An 18,384-nucleotide genomic window follows, 5' to 3' on the forward strand; every position below is an offset into this window, starting at 1 on the left:
CCGTTGAACAAAGCTGGATTTTTCACTGTTTGAGTGCAAGTCTCGGCATTTTCATGTCTTTGGGGCTTAGTGAGCTGCTGATTCAGATGTGTCCCACATGCTTTAGCGTGTGTTGAATCATTAAATATTGAATGCGAATATCATGAGATGGAATCTGAGTCACATCAGTGAATTTTAATATCCCCTTATTTTCCTCATCTTGTTCTTCAAGGATTTGCAGGCTTTCCTCCGGGAAAATTGAATGTGTCATTAATGCTGACTGCTCTCTGCTTAGCAGATATCATGTGTTTGTTCAACCCTTTTTGAATTACTGAAACTTCACCCATATAAAAAACTATTAAAATTAAACTATTAAACCAAATCCACCTCTTTACAGAAACTTCACCAATATAAAAAACTATTAAAATTAAACTATTAAACCAAACCCACCTCTTTATTTAGGTTGCATGGCTTTGTTGTTACAGTTATTGTAGTGTGTTCCCATTATTTACCTTTCTAGGAAATGAGGAAAAAATCTGGGTCCTTTTTAATTCAGTTTTATTTTAGAAACACTGATATGTCCTCTGGACTCTCTTCAGTTAAAAAAAAAATAAAGAGTCTTTGGAGTTAAACAAGGTTTTTTTTGTTATCTAGGATGAATACATGTAGTTTAATGCAACAGGCAATGCAATTTTTAAGTTTTTTTTCCCCATTTGTTTTTAAATACCCAGTGATAATTTAACTTCTGTGAGTACAGTGTTGACTTAATAGTCATCTACTGTCAAGACTCAGCTTTCTACTTGAGCTCAACTTCGACGTAATCTGTCTTTAGACTCTAATTCTGGACAGTTTCCTGGTGTTTACATTTGTAATCTTATGGGTAATGACCTATATCTGTTATGTTATCTATATATCTATTTCCCACTTTCCCCCAAACAACCAGCAGTGTACAATTCCTATACTACCCAGGATTAAATGGTATGTCAAATTAGGTGGGTGTGCAGAATGTTAAATGTCCACCCTGTCCAAGGGCTCAGTTTCACTTGTGGAAAAGGCAGGCCCTGGGTTTTTTTTGCTAGAAGACATGTCTGTAGATATGCTGGTAAGCTAGTGTATAAACACTTCTTAATCTGTTTAAAAATGAGTATCAAGTTAGCTTAAACAACTTTAAATAGTAGGCTTTGATTTTGCCCAGAGCCTCTGTCTGGAATTCCTGGGATTAGTCCTGCTGGCAGAGTGGGAGAAGCAGCATCACTGGAAGGTGATGGCAGGACTGGCAGCAGTGGGGGCACACACCTCCTCAGCAGGAAGGAGGACATTCCTGTTAGGAATGTGCTCCTCTGAGAAGCAGATTCCACTTCTTCTTCCCTTCTCCTAGTGACTCTGCATGCTCTAGCATTAATTTTGCCTGAGTGCTTGGAGGTGAGAGACCCCTGGTTCTGCTACGAGCAATTTTAACTTCTGCACTGGGGTGGAGCGCCGCCGCATTTCAGCTCCTTAGATACCATCTCTTCTTGCTGGAAAGTGGAGCTCCTGATGAACTTTGGGTGTTACACACATCAGCAGTACCTGAGAACATAAAGCAGAGCACCTGATGTGTACTTCCCCAAGTGTTGTTAAGGATCATCTGGGTTATTATGTTGATGTCATTTCTATAAGGAAATATTCAACATTGCTGTCCACATAGCAGTTTCAGATGAAGACTTTTCAAAGTCAAAGGAAAGTATTTCCAAAGACTTGTTGAAACCTACAGTAATGCTGTTTACTCCAACTTGCAACGATATGTGTAATACTTCTTTTTGCCTTCAGTTAATAGAATCCTCCTTTGATTTTTCTTCAGGGAAGAAAGGGCACAAGTATATTTTTCTTGATCTGATAACTAATTGTTTTTGTGTTGGTACCTATTTTAGAATTTCGAGGTGTTTCTTTGGGAGTCTTATTTTAGTGCTGGTGGAGAAAACAGCAAAAGCTTTTGCATGTAGTTAATCCTACATCCAGTTAATCACTTAAGCTATTTCCAATAGTCTTCTGTTGAGAGGAGTAAGGTGGTATGTGTTATCTTTTACACAGATAGAGCTTCTCTTAGTTCTATCATGTGAATTTTGTCCTCTGCTCTGTAGAAATTAGAAATATTTGTGGCATAATATAAAAAGTTTTGGCTCAGTGAGTCGTTTGTGTTTGATCATTGGACTACTTTAAAGGATTGAATAAATATTAAAACTGCTGAAAACTGGCAATTTTTCTTCCTATCACAAAACCTCGCTTGCAATCTGTGGCAAGAACAATACAGAAGACTTCAGTATGGGCAGTGTAAGGATATCTGTCAGAATGTGGTGTACTTGTGAATGAAATCCACTTAGCACCAGTGGGTACAGCGCAGATAAAGTGCCTTCTCTGAGAACGGTACTTGTACTTTATCCCACATTTTTGTCACTGAGAATACCTTAAACACTTGATATTAATGCAGCTGAATTTTATGTAAAAAGTATCTTTCAGGCATAAACCATGGTAAATATCAAACAGAAATTAAAGGCATTGGTTTAAAGCTTAAATGCTTGTAACTTTACCATTTATGGAGCCCAGTGGAGGCTTATATTTGGGAGTGGATACTTTCAGTATCCAAAAGATGTTTCAAAGTTAATTACAGCCATTGCTACTAATGCAAACATATTTATGCTCTTAGCTATAGTAACCTATTCTTGCAGACTGTAGAAGCAAACTTAAACAAGAGTATTTTCCAAAATGCTTACTTACTACCCTAAAATGTATAATGTTGCTGAACTACTTTTTTTTGAAACTTTAGCAGATCTCTTTTTGTGTTTTTTTTTTTTTTTTTTTTCCTGAGATCAGATTTTGTGTTAATATACTCACCATAAGACTTGCTGATTTATAACTAAGGGCATAGTGTCCTATCTTCTCTAGTTTCTGTCTTGGTGTTACAAAATCTGAAAGTTTTGTGTTTCTTAATACCTAAAGCTCATTACTAAAGCCTATCTTAGGATTTGAGTATGAGCTTAATTAGCACCAAGTTGTTTGATGCTGGGTGTTTAGTAGCAAAGCTCTTACATATTAAAATGGCAAAGAAATCTCTTTGTAGACAAAAAAAAATATTTTGAATTTTCTTTATAGTGTTCACACTTTCAGGCTTGCTGATGTATCATTAAGAACAGAGAATAATTTATCTGTTTTGAACTTAAGCCATAATGAAGTAGTTGTTCATAGTCACTTGAAAGGTAGTCTTTTAAACATCGACAGAACCAAGAGTTATAATTTTTTGGCATTTTTACAGTAGTGCAGAAGAGTGAAGAAATATAACACAGGGCCTTGTTCAAAGGACTGGAGATCACACCAATGGATTTGGTTTCTGGCAGTACTGCTGGTTCACTCTTTCCTTTGATAAATTGCTTGAGTTTCCTGTGTCACAATTTTGATGACTATAAAATGGGGCCAGTGTCAGCCTACATAGCTAACAAATGATTTTCAAGGTCTTATTTAATCTTCAAGAATTTTAACTTACCTTGACAAAAGTTAATTCAGTTCATATTGTGTATTGAGTCCTGTTTACTGTGTGGTATATGGAAAATTGTGGTTGCTGGAAAAAGTGTATTGAGATGTGGATCAGAAGTTACATCATGATGCAGAGTTTGATGTAGTTGATCAAATAAGTTATATACAAGTGGAGTTACTTCAGAAATGCATAAACTCTACCCTGGAAAACCAAGAGAAGTTTTGAACCCCACTCAGAATGCAGGATAACATGTGCTCTGCGTTGGGAACAGATGCTGGCTCCATTTCAGCTTTAAACTAGGGCATTCCAAATGTCACAGCGAGCCAGCGCTGAGGGACTTGGCCTTGCAAAGAGGCAGCTTGATATAAATGAGTGTTCCTTTGATAAATGGGGTCTATTACTGAATAAGGGTTGTCTTTTAATGTCTCGTACTGTGTTGGTGCTGCTTTGGATCAAAGTTTAGTTACATTTCTGTGGAGCACAAGTGTGCTTTAAAGCTAAACCTCCATCATGAAATGATCTGCACTACCTCAATGGGAAATTCTGGAGCACAGTTTTAAATATATGAAGGTTTTACATGCTAAAAGCATTTAACTTGTCTGCTTGTCATCAGTTCTGAAGCAGCTTTGACTAAGTTGCTTACAAAAGAAAGGTATGTCTCTCTGCCAAAACAGGCATGTAGAAAGCACCTGATCAGCAATTCCTAAACCGAGGATTGTGACTTAAATGGTGTCATAACTGCTGTGAGTGGGGAGTACAAGAGATGCTGTTGTATTTTGGTATTCCTCCCTGAAGTGAGATTAGAGCTCTGTAAATGTGCCAGACACCCGGGTTGGGTAATTCTCCAGGTGGGAGTTGCAAGGCAGTATTTGGTTTGACCTTGTGCACAGTGGCTGTTTTGATGATACAAAGAAGCAGCTGCAGCTTCTCTTTCACCTGCTTTTCCATATTTAAATTCATATTATGAACGACTCAAGGTGGGGCTTCTTTCTTACACGGAATGGTCCCTTAGTCTTCAGCTTAATATAAACTAAAAAAATTATTGATCACTGTACTGAGAGTTTCACTGTACCTTGAGGCTTCAGTTGTGCATAATGTTTGGTGAAAATGGGTGGATGGCTAAAAACTGAAGATATTATTGATCATTTTACTGAGAGTGGTACTGAACCTTGAGGCTTCACTTGGTGCATATCTAGTGAAAATAGCTGGGTGGAGCATTAGCTTTCCAAATTTCAGCTACATAAACACTTCACAGGGAGGTCATCACAGCCATTTGAAATTTAACAGGGCATTTTTGGTTTTGCTTTATCGTATTCTTGTTGATAAACTCACCTTAGCAGTTTTGAAACAAACCCCATGTGTGTTCCACTGTCTATTGAGATAATCTGGGTGGTGACAGCTTGATCACTTGATCCATGTGCTAGGCCTTATTTGAATATAGGCTATGATATATTGAAGCACCCTCACAGAATTAAATTACTGCATTTCTAGGGATACTACATAGTTAAGGGGAAAAATAAATAGTTTCTGGCTTGAGAGCCTGTACACAGTATTGGAGGGTGAAAAATCTGAACATGACAGAGGTGTTGTTGCTGATGTAAGAAAAAAGTACTTTTGGGGTTTTGTTAAAAGTTTGGGTTTCATCCTTCATCATAGCTGAAAGGGGAGCCAGCAGGGCTGCCTTTGTAGGAAGCTGGAGAGAAGGATTGAGAACATTCTTGGCACCTGTGAGAGCTGAGTCCTTGACATGGAGAATTTGACTGTTAGGAAGTCTAGCAATAAGAACTGAGATGCACCTGAAGAGTAAAAAACAAAACAAACCAAGAAGAGTTGTTTTTAATTTTTTTTTAATGTAAAAAGTGCATCAGTGACAAAAATATTCAAGTGACAAATATCAGAAACCTCTACTACTACTGCTGAGCATTTTTATCAAACCAAGTGAACCTGTGGGAGTCATTGTTGAAGTACAAGGAACACAGATTCACTGACTTTGCTCAGCTTTTAACAACACCAAAAGCAGAGGCAGCATCTTCTTCAAATAATTTTATTTAAGGAGTTCAGTTTTTTATTTTAGAGCAAAAACACCACTTAGGATCTGGTGGTTCAGATCAGATAAACTACAAGCAATCCATTCAGTTGTCTTACTGTTTTTAGTACTTAATCAAATAAGAGGGTGTTTGGAGGCAAAACATTTTAACTGTTTTCTCCCTTGCCCCCTTTTTCCTTTAGGAATATAGAAACTATTTAAGGCTTGTAATTTTCTTTGTATTTAATTCCTTCCTCAAATATTTAGATAAATAGTGATTGAAGGATAAATAACTAAATACATATATAACAAATCACATATGCAATCCTAACAATTAAAAAAAGTGTTCTAAATGGCCAAATGTTGAGTATTTGAAACACCTTGTGTCTGCATCTCAAGTTTACTGAAACTTGTCTGGATACTGTGTTCTTATTAAGACCAAAATCCTAATCTAACAGCAGCAATAAGTTGTTCATTGCAACTGAAGATGTGATTAGAGCACACTAATTGTTTTTTATGTGCTGGTATAAGTGATTTGGATTAAAACTAGAGCATGTAGGAAGGGCAAAACTCTGTTCCTCTGTTTGTTTTTAAAAATTAGTTTAAGTCATCTTTGGTGTGTGTGTACAGAGGATTCTCAGCAAGAGCCTGCCTGTTGCTCTGCAGACATCACCTCATTCCAGATGTGTTTTATGCACCTGGTGCAATGTCCAACAATCATCCACTGCTATCAGATTTTTCTGTTCTTCAGTGAAGGTGTGATGGGTCTGGCAAACACTGTATTCTTGTGTTGGCTTGTGGAGTACACAGTTCTTAATGAAGTTACCCCATTGGAGGTAGTGTATTACTGCTCTGTATTTTGTATTACAGTAGCACCCTTGGAGCAGATTAAGTTTCTGTTATGCAAAGTGATACACAAGTATGCAGCAGGTGATATTTCCCACCTGAGCATTCACATTTACTTACAAGTGATTGAAGAAATCAAATTAACCTGGCAGTAGGAATCTTGATTGAAAACACAGAAATCATTTGATTTGAAAAAGTAATAGTATTTCACTAAAAGGTACAATAAACCAACATTTAAGAACCTATGACCAAAGTCTGTTCCTGGAGGGGGGAAAAGTGGGTAAGGAAGAGTGGTAAAGAAAGGTCAGTGAGCTAGGTAGATGTGTGTTCCCAGCTGAAGAGTACATACATTCTTGCTAGTAGAGCATGGTGCATAAGATTTCATTATTTTGATCTTTCTCTAATCATGGTTGTTCCTGGTTAACAGAAATTGTAGCACCTGAGATGTCACAACTTCAATGTTTATAAAATGGGGCAGGAGAGAAGCCTGGCTTTTATCTTTTTAAAGCTGCCTCAGGCGTGCTTTAAGTGCAAGCACTTTATAACCATTTCACCCACTAAGTACCTCCTCTTGAAAAAGAAAAAATATTTTGCCAAAGTATGATCTTCTAATGTGGTTCTTAAGCTGTGTTATAAGCAATTTTGAATTTTGTTCCAGCAAAACGGAGGTATCAAACCCAGACCTTTGGATGGAGGGAAAGCTGTACGAACATTGGATGGGGGTGCAGGTGTAGCTGCGGGAGTTGGTGCTGCTGGAAGGGTGTTCTGGCCTTTGAGGATGGAGTGTGGCAGGGATGCTCAGTGCCTGCTTCCAGCCAGGTGGTTGTGAGGGACCAGGTGTGTGGATATCAGATGTTCTTTTTCAGGGCTGGAGACTATATGGGAGAAATGCAAAGCATTCAGAGGAAGCAAGTGGAGAGAGGAGAAACTACTTTTCCAAATTTGTGCTACACTGCCAGAGGCATCACCGGGCTCTGACATGGTTCTGCCTTGAGCTGAACCAAAGCAAGTTCAGAAATGTAGGATTTTTCAGGTGGCTTCTTTTCCTGATTCTAGGTTTTTTAGGTTAATTTTGAGTGAATTTCATAGTTACATGTTTGGAAACAGTGTAACCTAGCATAGGCCTACAGTCTGATGCTCTTACGTGGAATTTTGTTCTGAGACATGTATAAACAGAGAATAAAAAAAGGTGAAATGGTCCTTGAATGTAAGAGTTTTTGGGATTGAAGTACAAATATTAGGTTTATCAGGTTGTTTTTTTTTTTTTCCTGAAAGTGCATTCTGGGGAATATTAAATTCAGTATAAACTGTTTTCATAAAAACAGGACACTTGAAATGAAAGTTGGAGCCATGTGTTTAAACATTTAGTTCAGGAAAAGACCAAATTTTTGTCAGTATACTGTATTTTTCCCTCTTCATGTCTTTAGTACAGTAATGTTTTTGAGTGCAGTGGTAAAGCAGTGGGTATATAGGGTATAGTGCATAAAAGTTCCTGGGGCCTTGTCTTAATATGCATTTACAGATTTCATCTTTATCCTTTGTGTCTTCCTTTCACATCATTTTTGTGAAATGGAAGTTACTGGTCTTAAATGTTGCTTTTCCAAATGCAAGGGTTGTACTTTTTGAACCGTGTTATACTTGCTCCCTCTCAGCTAAGTGAACCAAATAACCACAGGGTTAATTTCTGTTTTCTAGCTATTAGTTTTAGAGGAAACATCAGCTTGCAAACCTTTGAAATGTTCATTTTGCCATTTCTGCATTATGAGAGGTGGTAAAAGAACCAGGAAATGTCATGCTTGTCTTAGGATTTGTAAAAGGAGAACCGTATGAATTGTTTCAAGATTTAGATTTATATTCTGGTTCTCTACTCTTTAGGTTTTTACCTGTGAATGGTCACTAGCAGGCTCTTAACTACTTCAGTTTTTAAAAATTACATACTTGGTATTTTTCTTCACAGGGAGAAGAGAATTTATCCAAAGATTAAAACTTGAAGCAACCTTGAATGTGCATGATGGATGTGTAAGTCACTTGTTGCTTTTTTGTTTGTTAAAAACTGTTAAATTGTGATTTCGTTGCCATGGTAATAGTCCCTTAACTTTAAAAGGCAAATATATTTGTCTATTAAAGCTGAGCAGGACCATTCTGTTTGTAGAGACCTACATCTGAATTCTCTAGCTATTTGTTTCTTCTTGAATATCTGACACTTTACCTTTGAAGCAAGACAAAATCCCATTCCTGTACATTAATGCTGTGTCTACTGCTGAATGAATTAATCTCTCCTGCCAGTTAAACACATCCTCACCTTTTCAGTTAGGACTAATCTGAAACCTTGAAATGAAGTTTGTTTATTTGTTTGTTTTTGTTATACTGTGTTGACTTAAATCACTCAAAACACGAATAAAGTTTTATTTTCTGGTTCTGAAAAGCAAATCATCAAGTGCTACATGCTGACTTAAAGAGACAATGAAAACAAAAATAAACCTTCCTGAAAAGCAATAACAGAACTTGAAATATTGCTTATTTAAATATTAATTTTTGAAAGTGGTCCAAATATTTTAAGATACATCCTTTTAAATAAAAAGTTTTAGCTAAACTGGGTTCAGGACAAGGAGGATGCCATGTTACCTTTGAGGAATAGAGCAGAAATTCATGGTTGTTAAAGTCTTCGTTGTACAGGATACCTGAAAAATGAAAGTATTCTATAAAAAAATGAAACTGTAAGTGCAGCTTTCATACTTTACCATGAATATTTCTAAAGCTGTTCAAATGGAAGGATAATTTTAGCTTGAGTTGCTTGGACTTTTAATTAAGGAATGTTATAGCTGTTAACGAACACAGTAGTAGTTTTAAGGAACGAGTGTTGTTAACATTCAGCCTTCTTGAGATCAGAAGTTTGATTTTGATGTGCCTATGTTTTTGTGAGCCTGGAAAGTCTAGGAAAGGCAAGGATTAGAGTTGCTGTACATAAAAGGTGAGCTACTTTTCCTGTACTGACTACCATTATGAGTTTATGTTCTGGTACAGATGGTGTTGGTGTAATGGAACAAATACATGGATTTCTCTTTTTTTTTTTCAAGAAATGTTACAACAATGATGATGTAAGGTCTCTTCCAACCCAAACAGTTCTATGATACTATGTGTATTTATTAATTTTATATTCAAGATTGTAACAGTGATGTTTAGAATTTCTTCTCTAGTAATTTTTCATCTCCTCAAATACTTAAGATGAAATTTTTCAAGTTTCTTTTCCTGAAGTTGATTGGGGTTTTTTCTTTATTTTTTCTTTATTTCTTTGTAAAAATAGTACTTTTTTTCTTATTGAAACAGAAGACAGGAAAACAGTATTTGTTCACTACCTGTTAAAAATTAAGTGACTGATCTCTATTTCAATTATCTGCCTCTGTGTCATGTAATAGAAGTTGCAGATTTGGTGTTGGCTGTTGGTATTGCTTGGCACTACCAGATGGATATGTATTTGAAAACTAATCCCAATTTGATTCTGTTAGCTTTTAAAGTATGCTTTAACATATGGCCTAATTGTTTTTGTGGGTGGAAAATGCTTTAACTGTAAACTGAGAGCATTATTTGCAGGTGTTTAAAATACTACAGTATTGAAATACTACAGTTTCAAAAAATGTCTTTAGAAGTTAAATTTGCTCAGAACTGTACACGTTTAAGGAATGGGCTGTTGGGAGTTCTGACCTCATTTATTGTGTGGTCTTTTGCAAGGAATAATCTTTTATGGCTAACAATCACTCAGTATAATTTCTTACTATTTGCTTTAAAAAAAAAAGTGAAATAGAAGTCAATGAAATTACAATGCTTATACTGATTGAACTGCTTATTACCATCAATAGTAATTAGGCTCTTTTTTTTCTCTTTTCTTCTTCCCACAACTCCTGACTCAGCATGCATTTCAAATATGGGGAACGAATGCCATATTGTCCCATTAAAGGGTGTTTCTGGATTAGGATTTTGGGTGGTTGGGGTTTTTTTTATGAGAGTTGGATGGCAGGGGTTTGGGGTTTTCTTAGGTTGCTGTTTGGTTGATTGGGGTTTTTAAGAAGTTTTGCATTGTTCTCTTGAATACGTTGTGACTTATATTTTCTGTATAAAGCGTGCTGTGTAATTGGACACGGTGGACAACTTACTTAAGGCAAGAAATTTTTTTACTAATTGAGGGTAAAAGTAAAGTCCAAGTTCCTATCTGTTACACAAAAGAGAGATCCTGTGGGAGATACAGCTGTGTGTATAATCGTACTCAGGCAGGATATCTGTGAAGGGAATATTCTATCAATTATTTCACATATCCATGCTCCAGTAACAGTAATATTGCCATAGCACCTTTTTGTTTAAAAATGAGTATTTTCACCTTTTGTTTCTTTGAAACAGTCCCGTTTTCCCCTTGGTTTGAAGACACAGTTTCTAGCAGTAGTGTGTGAAGTAATTGAATTGGTTCTACAGAGTTGTTGCTGTCTGCTTGTAGCCTTATCATCCTTCCAGGGCAGGATCTGCCCCTTTCAACAAGGTTCACGTGGTCAAATTCAGTAAGATCATTTGTATGCCAGAACTTGCCATTTTCTGTGTTAGCTCTAAAGGGAGCTTAAGAAGATGAGGAAATGTACAGAGTTAGGTGAGCTGTTCTGTATGAAGTGATTAAATCCAAAGGAGAAATGTTGAAAGAGAAGCAATCTGGACCAGCAGCGATGAAGTGTGAGAAAAGTAGAGGATAAAGCAGCTCTAAACCATATTGAATTGCAGTAAAAATACAGTTTATTTTCTTCTCATTTTGGTCCTGGGAAAGCTGAGGAAGGTTGAAATGCAGGATGTAGATGGAGCACTTGACAGGAGTAAACACTGTATTTTAAAATAAAGAGGATTACCTGAAGGAGTAATTTCTCATTTCTATGTATAGGCATTCAGATCAATAACAAACCAGTCCTTCATAGCATTCATCTCCTTCAGGATGGCGCTTGGGAACAACTCATTTTGAGGTGTAGTCCTCAAAGCCAGGCTTAAATTGGCATAGGGCATTTGTATTTTGTTAGAAACACAGTTTTTACCTTGTCCTCCACACATGAAGAGCGCTGCCTTTTTCACGCCCTTCCTTGCTTGGGGAGTATTCCTGTTATTCTAGATATCTACAGCCATTTTTATTTCTTTTCTTCTATTGCTTGTATTCTGTTAATCTCTTCTGTTTGCAAAAGAGTTGATTCTGCTGTCACTTTGCATAGAAGCAAGGAGTTTGCTTTTTCAGTTTTTAAGGACTGGCTGCACTGCCTCCTGCATTGTCTTTGAGGAAAACAGAGATATAAATTTACTATCTGACTAATGGACTAATGAATCAAAAGTGCCTGCTGCCTCCTTCCAAGGCTAGATGAGTGACAAATAAAATTAGATACAATTAATAGTGTGGAGTACTTAATAGAAAAAAGCTAATTACACACCCTTTGACTTTTCTTACCTTGTTAGTAATTGTCTGTCATTTGTGTTTGATGTATCCTTTCTTTTGGCTCCAACACCTTTCCCAAGATTTCCAAACCCTCCGTGTAGGAACTGTTACATTATGCTTTTACTTGGGTGTTGAGTAGCAGTGCTGGTAGTACAAATCTGTAGCTTTTTCAAAATAAAAACCAGTTTTCTTGCCAGTCCTCATTTTACATTATATTTTAATAGCAAGTTTGCTTCCTTGGAATGAGACGAGAACTATTTTTTTTATTCTGGTTTTGTTGAGCATCTGCTTTTAGTGATCCATATGCAAATTTATTGGGGTTATTCAGTGTTGGTCTAGGTTGTACCAAATACTCTGTGTGTTGACTGGAAAGTCTCTGAAAAAAACCCAAAACAAGCTTATTTGACTGGAAGACTTTGTTACTTTTCTATTTATTTATTGTCAGTCATGTTGAGAAGGTGATTGGGTACAGACTAAGAAGCCTGTTTAGTTACAGACCTCTAGTACACACTTGTTAATGTCATCTTACGTCAGGTTTTTTTGAACCAACTTTGGTCTGGGTAGGGTGTATTGAAATTGCTCAACTGAGGCAATTGTTGCAATGAAATTGGAATTTGGGAGGAGAATGATTGATGTCTTGTGTAGGCTTGTGGTGCAGCAATTTTGATAATCTTGTTTCCCCTTTGCATCTTCAATGTTTTCTCTGTTTTGCTGTCCATCAGATTTTCGGCTTGTACATAAATATACACATCCACCCCCTCCATTTGTTTAATATTTGTGCTAACTCCTATTTCTCACATCATGACTTTAAATTTTTCTGTTGCTTCCTTGTTTTTTCAGTGTTTTGTTTTTGTTTCTATTCCTGTATTCTTACATTAGCATTTTGGTTTCTTTAGGGCAATGATAATAACATTTTTCTGCCTGAGAGGAAATGTAGATGAAAATAAACATTGTTGGGTTGAGTGTTTGCCCTTGCTGTAGTACTGTGCAATGTTTGACAACATTTTAGAGTACAGCCATTGTCAGGACAGATTATTTCAATGATAGATGGTTCTGGGGGCTAACTGAAATTGTGGTTCTCGGTGATTGACAGCCAGAGTTATAAAATCATAAGAGTAGCCATGCAAGGTCATACCAAAGCTCAGTGAGCCCGATAACTTGGCCCTGAGAGTGGCCAGCACGTATTTTTGAAGGAAGTTGAGGCAGGGCAAGCAGGCTCTATTTGATAGCTGTTCTGGAGAACACATCACACTTCAATGGGCAGATGGAGGTGGAAGCTGCACCTTTCTTTCTGACCATTTTTCTTTGATGAATATGTATATTCTTCCACTTCTGGTATTTAGGGTGTTCCACAACAATGATTTCCAGTTTCATTAAAAAGCTGTGTGTCGTCTGATGGTTTCATTTAAGGCCTTCCATTTCCTGTACTGTGAAGATCCACGGAAAATTATTTCTTACTTTTTCCATGTCACTCATGTTTTCATAAGCTTCTATCATATCCCTTCCCTAGAGCAGTAGAAATTATTTGCTTCTTGCAATAAAAAGTTTTAGATATCTATATGTAATAGATACCCCAGTAATTCCTTGTCATAGTTTCTCTTTCCAAATGGGCAATAATAGAAATGGAGAATACGGGAGTGGGATACAAGCCCAAACTGCATAGCGTGGAAGACGTGGGATTGCCATGCATGGATGTATACCCTGCTCTTCTGTGCATTTCCTGATAAATCCTAGCAATATCTGCTGCTGAGCACTGAGCTAATCCTGGCATAGGCATGTTTGTTTAACACCATGATCTCTCCTCAAGTTCCTCCACCTGAGAATATCAAGGTGGTAATGTCCCTGTGATGCACCTGAAACTGCCAACTGATTTTGCAACTAACCCCAACTAAACTTGCCATTTAAACAGTAACTAGAATGGGTACATTTATTTTAAACAAAAATTATTTATGTTTGTGGGGGGCTCAGAGTGAAACATTTGAATTAAAAAAAATAAAAGGCATAAGAAAATCATTTAGACCAAAGTGGGTTTTTTACCAATTCTGTAGTCCACTCTGATACATCACACTAAGGCAGCTGTTCTGCCAACAGAATCTAGCCAGCAGAAAATGGTGATGGCTGCAGTTTGACACTTGAAGGTACTTTAGAGGCTTACTTGAAATGATGGTCTTGCATGCAGTCTTTGGTGCTTGTGCATGAGCTGGTGCTTGGAGGATACTTTTTGAGCTTCCTGGACTTTGAGTGCTTTCACAGCTTTGTTTCACTGACACATTGTTAAGCACAGTCTTGTGAAAAGGAGAATTGATAAGGAAATGTATTGTAAAGCTCTCCCAATACAATTCTGTACCTCACTGTAGGATTCTTCTTTCCCAGCGTACTCACACTTTTCAAAAGGGATCTGGGATGGATTCTGCAGTGCTTTGCCCTGAGAAGGTGTGGTCACTGAAAAGTGTGCAAAGCAATGGATGGTCAGAATTTGGATATGGTGACGATACAATAACGGGAGCACTGTGATGCCCTCCCATTCAAATTCAGAGAAGTCTCTGTGGAGTAGATTTGGTACATTAAAGCACCCGAATGTGTAAAATTGTGGCTACTGTGGGAAGCTTAATTTACCTGATGAACTCTTGAGGAGCAGAGGGAGTAATTGAGATGCCATAGGTGAAGCAGGTGATTCCCTTATCAATTTGTTTTAAAAACACAATTTTTTTTTTATGCTAGCTGCTTAGAAATTACATCATTTCAGTTGAATTTGTTAACTCCTATTTCTGTACTGTTGGATGAGTATTGATGTTTTAATATGGTGAGAATTGAATTAATGTAAGTCTAAACAATTTTTTTTTTTATTCATGCAGGTGAATACAATTTGCTGGAATGATACAGGAGAATATATCTTATCTGGTTCAGATGACACCAACCTGGTAATTAGTAATCCCTACAGCAGAAAGGTAGGTTTGTTTCTGGCTGCTAATTTTCAAATAGGATGCAAGTTATTATTTTTCAACTTGCTAAAGATATTTTTCAATATATCAGTTTTCAGTTATTAATTATTATGTGGCAAAGATAATATGCACTTCCTAGTGTTTATAAATGGGAATAAAGCTTCACAGTGCTTTAAAACCTTAGCGTTCTAATCCTTTGTGACATTGGTATTATCCCATTTTACGGTACATGGCTAGGCACAAAGGGAACGTGGTCTCACCACAGATTAGTGTCAGAACCAGCAATAAGATTCAGTAATTCTTGTGAAATCTTGTAGTCAGATAAACTATCTTCCTCTCACTTCAGTTTTAAAATATTGTATTAGCTTTTGCTCTGTGTAATGTACTGAGTTGTCTTTCTGTGTAACGTTGTTGGGGTGCCAATCTTGATTAATATAGTTCACTCCAGTGTAAAATTACATTGCCTTGTGTGTGCCTGCAGGTGGATGGAGAATAATTTGTATTGAAATAAGGGTTACAACGCAGCTGAAAGACTCCCAATAGTGCTAGCTGGCATCTGTCAGGTAGTGGCACTGTCCCACACTTTTCTCTTGAAGGAGCTGCTGTTAGTTTGGTAGAACAGATACTCTCAACTGTGTCCTTTCAGAGGCTGACAATTAAACCCTGCAGACATGCTCAAAAATTAAATGTGTGGGAGAAACAAAATGTGTGGTTGGTATGGTGGAAGAGAGTTTGAGTAGAAAGCAATACTTGGCTTTCCTGAAGGGTTGTGCTGGGAAATGGTAGTGATTCGGAGTGTTGCCTGTACCTATAGGTAAGGCCCTTTTGCTCACCTCTCCAAATAAGCCATAGCTTCCAAATTTTGTCTCTTCCTTTCAATTACTGACAAAGTTCGTATCAGTATCACTAGATAGGGTTTCTCTGGGACTGGGAGTTCTGCTGGAAAAGAGGTATCCAAGACAGCTGTGAAGTAGATGATGGATATATTCCAAAGTGAGTGTTGGTGGAGAGACATGCAGAGTAAGAATTTTTCATGCAAATAAAGGATGTTCAATGTTATTTATTGGGCAGAGTTCATTTGAATATCCCACTGCGGGATAGTTGCTTATTATCAGTTTTACATTAAAATTTTGCAATATTTTAAAAGGTGCTGCAATTTTAGCTTTATGCTTTCATGGGACAGTTTCCCCCCCCGTCATGTACTACTCCTTTACTTAAGCCTAATGAGAAATATGGGGGGTGTCTTGTTTTCTTTTTTTTTTTTTTAGTTATCTGAGTTATTTATTTTTTGTAACAGCAGAGCAGAAGATGATTTTTAAATTATTTTTCCTCCAGTACATGCAAATGCAATTATAAAATAGCAGGTACCAGCAAGAAGACTCAATAATCAGTGTTATTCCTGAAAGGTACTAGAAATGTGATTTTTTTATGAGTGTTACAATTGTGTTAGCTTATTTTCTCTGGCTTGAGTAAGAAAATCAATACAGGAAAAGGGAGAAAATTTGTATCAGAACTGTGCTGTAATTCTGTCATCTTACCCAATACCCTTACCACCATATTTTCTGTTATGAGCTAGGTAGAGTAGCAGAAATAGACTTCAGCCATCAATATTTTGTACCTTTCAGAATATGCAGATACACTGTTTAACTTTTTTAGTGGGAATTATTTAAAGGTGTGAAATAACACTTTAAACAACTTGGTATTTTTTGTCTAACGGAAGTGGTGAAAATGCAGGTTTAAGTGCTGCAGATGGGGGAAATAAGAATATAATTTTCACTTGGAAAGCATGTGCAGGTTTTTTCAGTTTTGGTAGACTAATTAAGTATGTGAGGAAGGATAAAGGGTCACCACAAGGTCTTCAAAATCAGCTGTGATGGTGAAGTAAATCATATGTTTCTCTGCTTTACTGGAGATGAATGAGAGACTAAGTCAAGTCTTGGTTTATTGCCCTGTAATCAAGTTCTTAAATGTTTATTTATTTTTGGCTAGTTCCAAAACATCCTTCCTTATAAACTTCAGTTCTCCTTTCCAGAGTGAATTTAAGAGTAACATCAATTTTTAAAGTCTATAAAGTTGGCTTGGATTACAGTGCCTTGTTCTTCTTGCCTTAAAATAATCCAGATCTTCTAAGTCTCTCCTCACTGACATGGTGGGTGGCTGCACCATCACTCTGACTAATGTTTCACTTGGAGAAACCTGATGTGATGTGTAACCAGCATTGCAAAAACAAAAGGTGGCAACTGCATTCCAGCCCTTGTATTTTGCAGACTACTTCGTGCAAGTGCCTGAGCAATTCTCTCTTGTAGAACCACTTCCTTCTTAAAAGAAATTTGGTGTAAAGGCAGCTTCTCTGTTCTGTTGTATTGAGCTGTAGGTCGCTGGCAGCCTGTGCATAGGCTCTATTTCACAGTCTGAGTTATTTTCCCATTCTTTATTTGCTTGGAAAACATTGACCTGATGCAGTCTCCCTTTTTCTTTGTTCTTTAGGTTCTCACAACAATTCGCTCAGGACACAGGGCCAATATTTTCAGTGCAAAGTTCTTACCATGCACCAATGACAAACAGATTGTTTCTTGTTCTGGAGACGGAGTCATTTTCTACACGAATGTTGAACAGGATGCAGAGACCAACAGGCAGTGCCAGTACACCTGCCACTATGGGACTACCTACGAGGTACCTCACAAAATACATCTTATTTTTGAGATGGGTAAAATACATATTTTGTTGTGTTGTTGCCCAAGATTTTAACCAGACTGCTGAAAACTTTTTTTCAGTGAGAATTACAGAACTTTTCTTCTGTCATAGGTTTTTTTTTCCCTCCTGAAGCAGGCTTGAACAGAGAAATGTGCTGTCCAAGTGAAATTGAGAACTTTCCAAAAAGTGGTGCTGTTAAGACCATTTTGCAAATATTAATTCACCTTCACTGAATGAATGTTCTGCAGAGCAAAACAGATTTAAATTGTACTGTGAATTTCTTCCTGACATAGGTTGGGGGTGGGGGCAGTGGCTGTTTTGCATTTTTATTTTTATTCTTTTCCCCCTGCCTCTCCCCCCTTCCCAAACTTTTCAGCAGTTTCATGCCTTTTTCACAATTCAAATAATTCTAAGAAATGCTTATTTCAGCATGTGTGAGCAACTTAATCTGAAAAATGTGTTTACAGTTGTAGATAATTTTTCTATTGTGTATTCTAGTTAACTCTTTAGGTGTAAATTTAGCAACAGTGTTTTCAGTCCTCCCTTGGAAGTTTTGTTCATACAAATCAGGCAAGTGAGGAAGCAAAGTCTTACTAAAGTCTGGAAGATAATAAGATTTGTTGTTCTAGCTGTTTCTTTTAAATGGCAGCAAAAGCTGCTGCTTGCAAAACTTACTGTGCTTAAAATAGAAAAAATACTGCAATTTTTTTCTTAGGCTATAAATACTCCTGTTTCTTTCACTGTTTATTTGTTGGGGTTTTTTAACACCAACACAGTACACACACAGGAAAAAAACCCCCAATCCATTGCTTTTTTTACTATTCAGCTCAGATTTCATAGCAACCTTTTAGATATCTTTCTTTGCATTTTAAGTGAACAAAATCTTTAAAAACTTCTCATAAAAAGAACTGGAGTGTGTGAGAAAAGGAAGTGGCTT

General features: G+C 37.0%; 1 protein-coding gene across 7 annotated transcripts in view; it reads left to right on the forward strand.

Annotated features, from left to right (window-relative positions):
- DCAF6 (DDB1 and CUL4 associated factor 6) overlaps positions 1 to 18,384 on the forward strand; it is a 78,005-nt gene that overhangs the window by 7,833 nt on the left and 51,788 nt on the right. For 4 of the 7 annotated variants that reach the window (XM_069025454.1, XM_069025443.1, XM_069025470.1 and 1 more), the window contains exons 2-3: positions 14,667 to 14,759; positions 17,241 to 17,426. In XM_069025454.1, coding sequence (XP_068881555.1) covers positions 14,667 to 14,759; positions 17,241 to 17,426 — 279 coding nt within the window. Of the gene's footprint in view, positions 1 to 8,316; positions 8,379 to 14,666; positions 14,760 to 17,240; positions 17,427 to 18,384 lie in introns of all 7 variants that reach the window. The other 3 variants (XM_069025496.1, XM_069025460.1, XM_069025480.1) reach the window with 1 other exon arrangement.

This window comes from Aphelocoma coerulescens, chromosome 1, assembly GCF_041296385.1.
Source record: "Aphelocoma coerulescens isolate FSJ_1873_10779 chromosome 1, UR_Acoe_1.0, whole genome shotgun sequence".
NCBI lineage: Eukaryota > Metazoa > Chordata > Aves > Passeriformes > Corvidae > Aphelocoma > Aphelocoma coerulescens.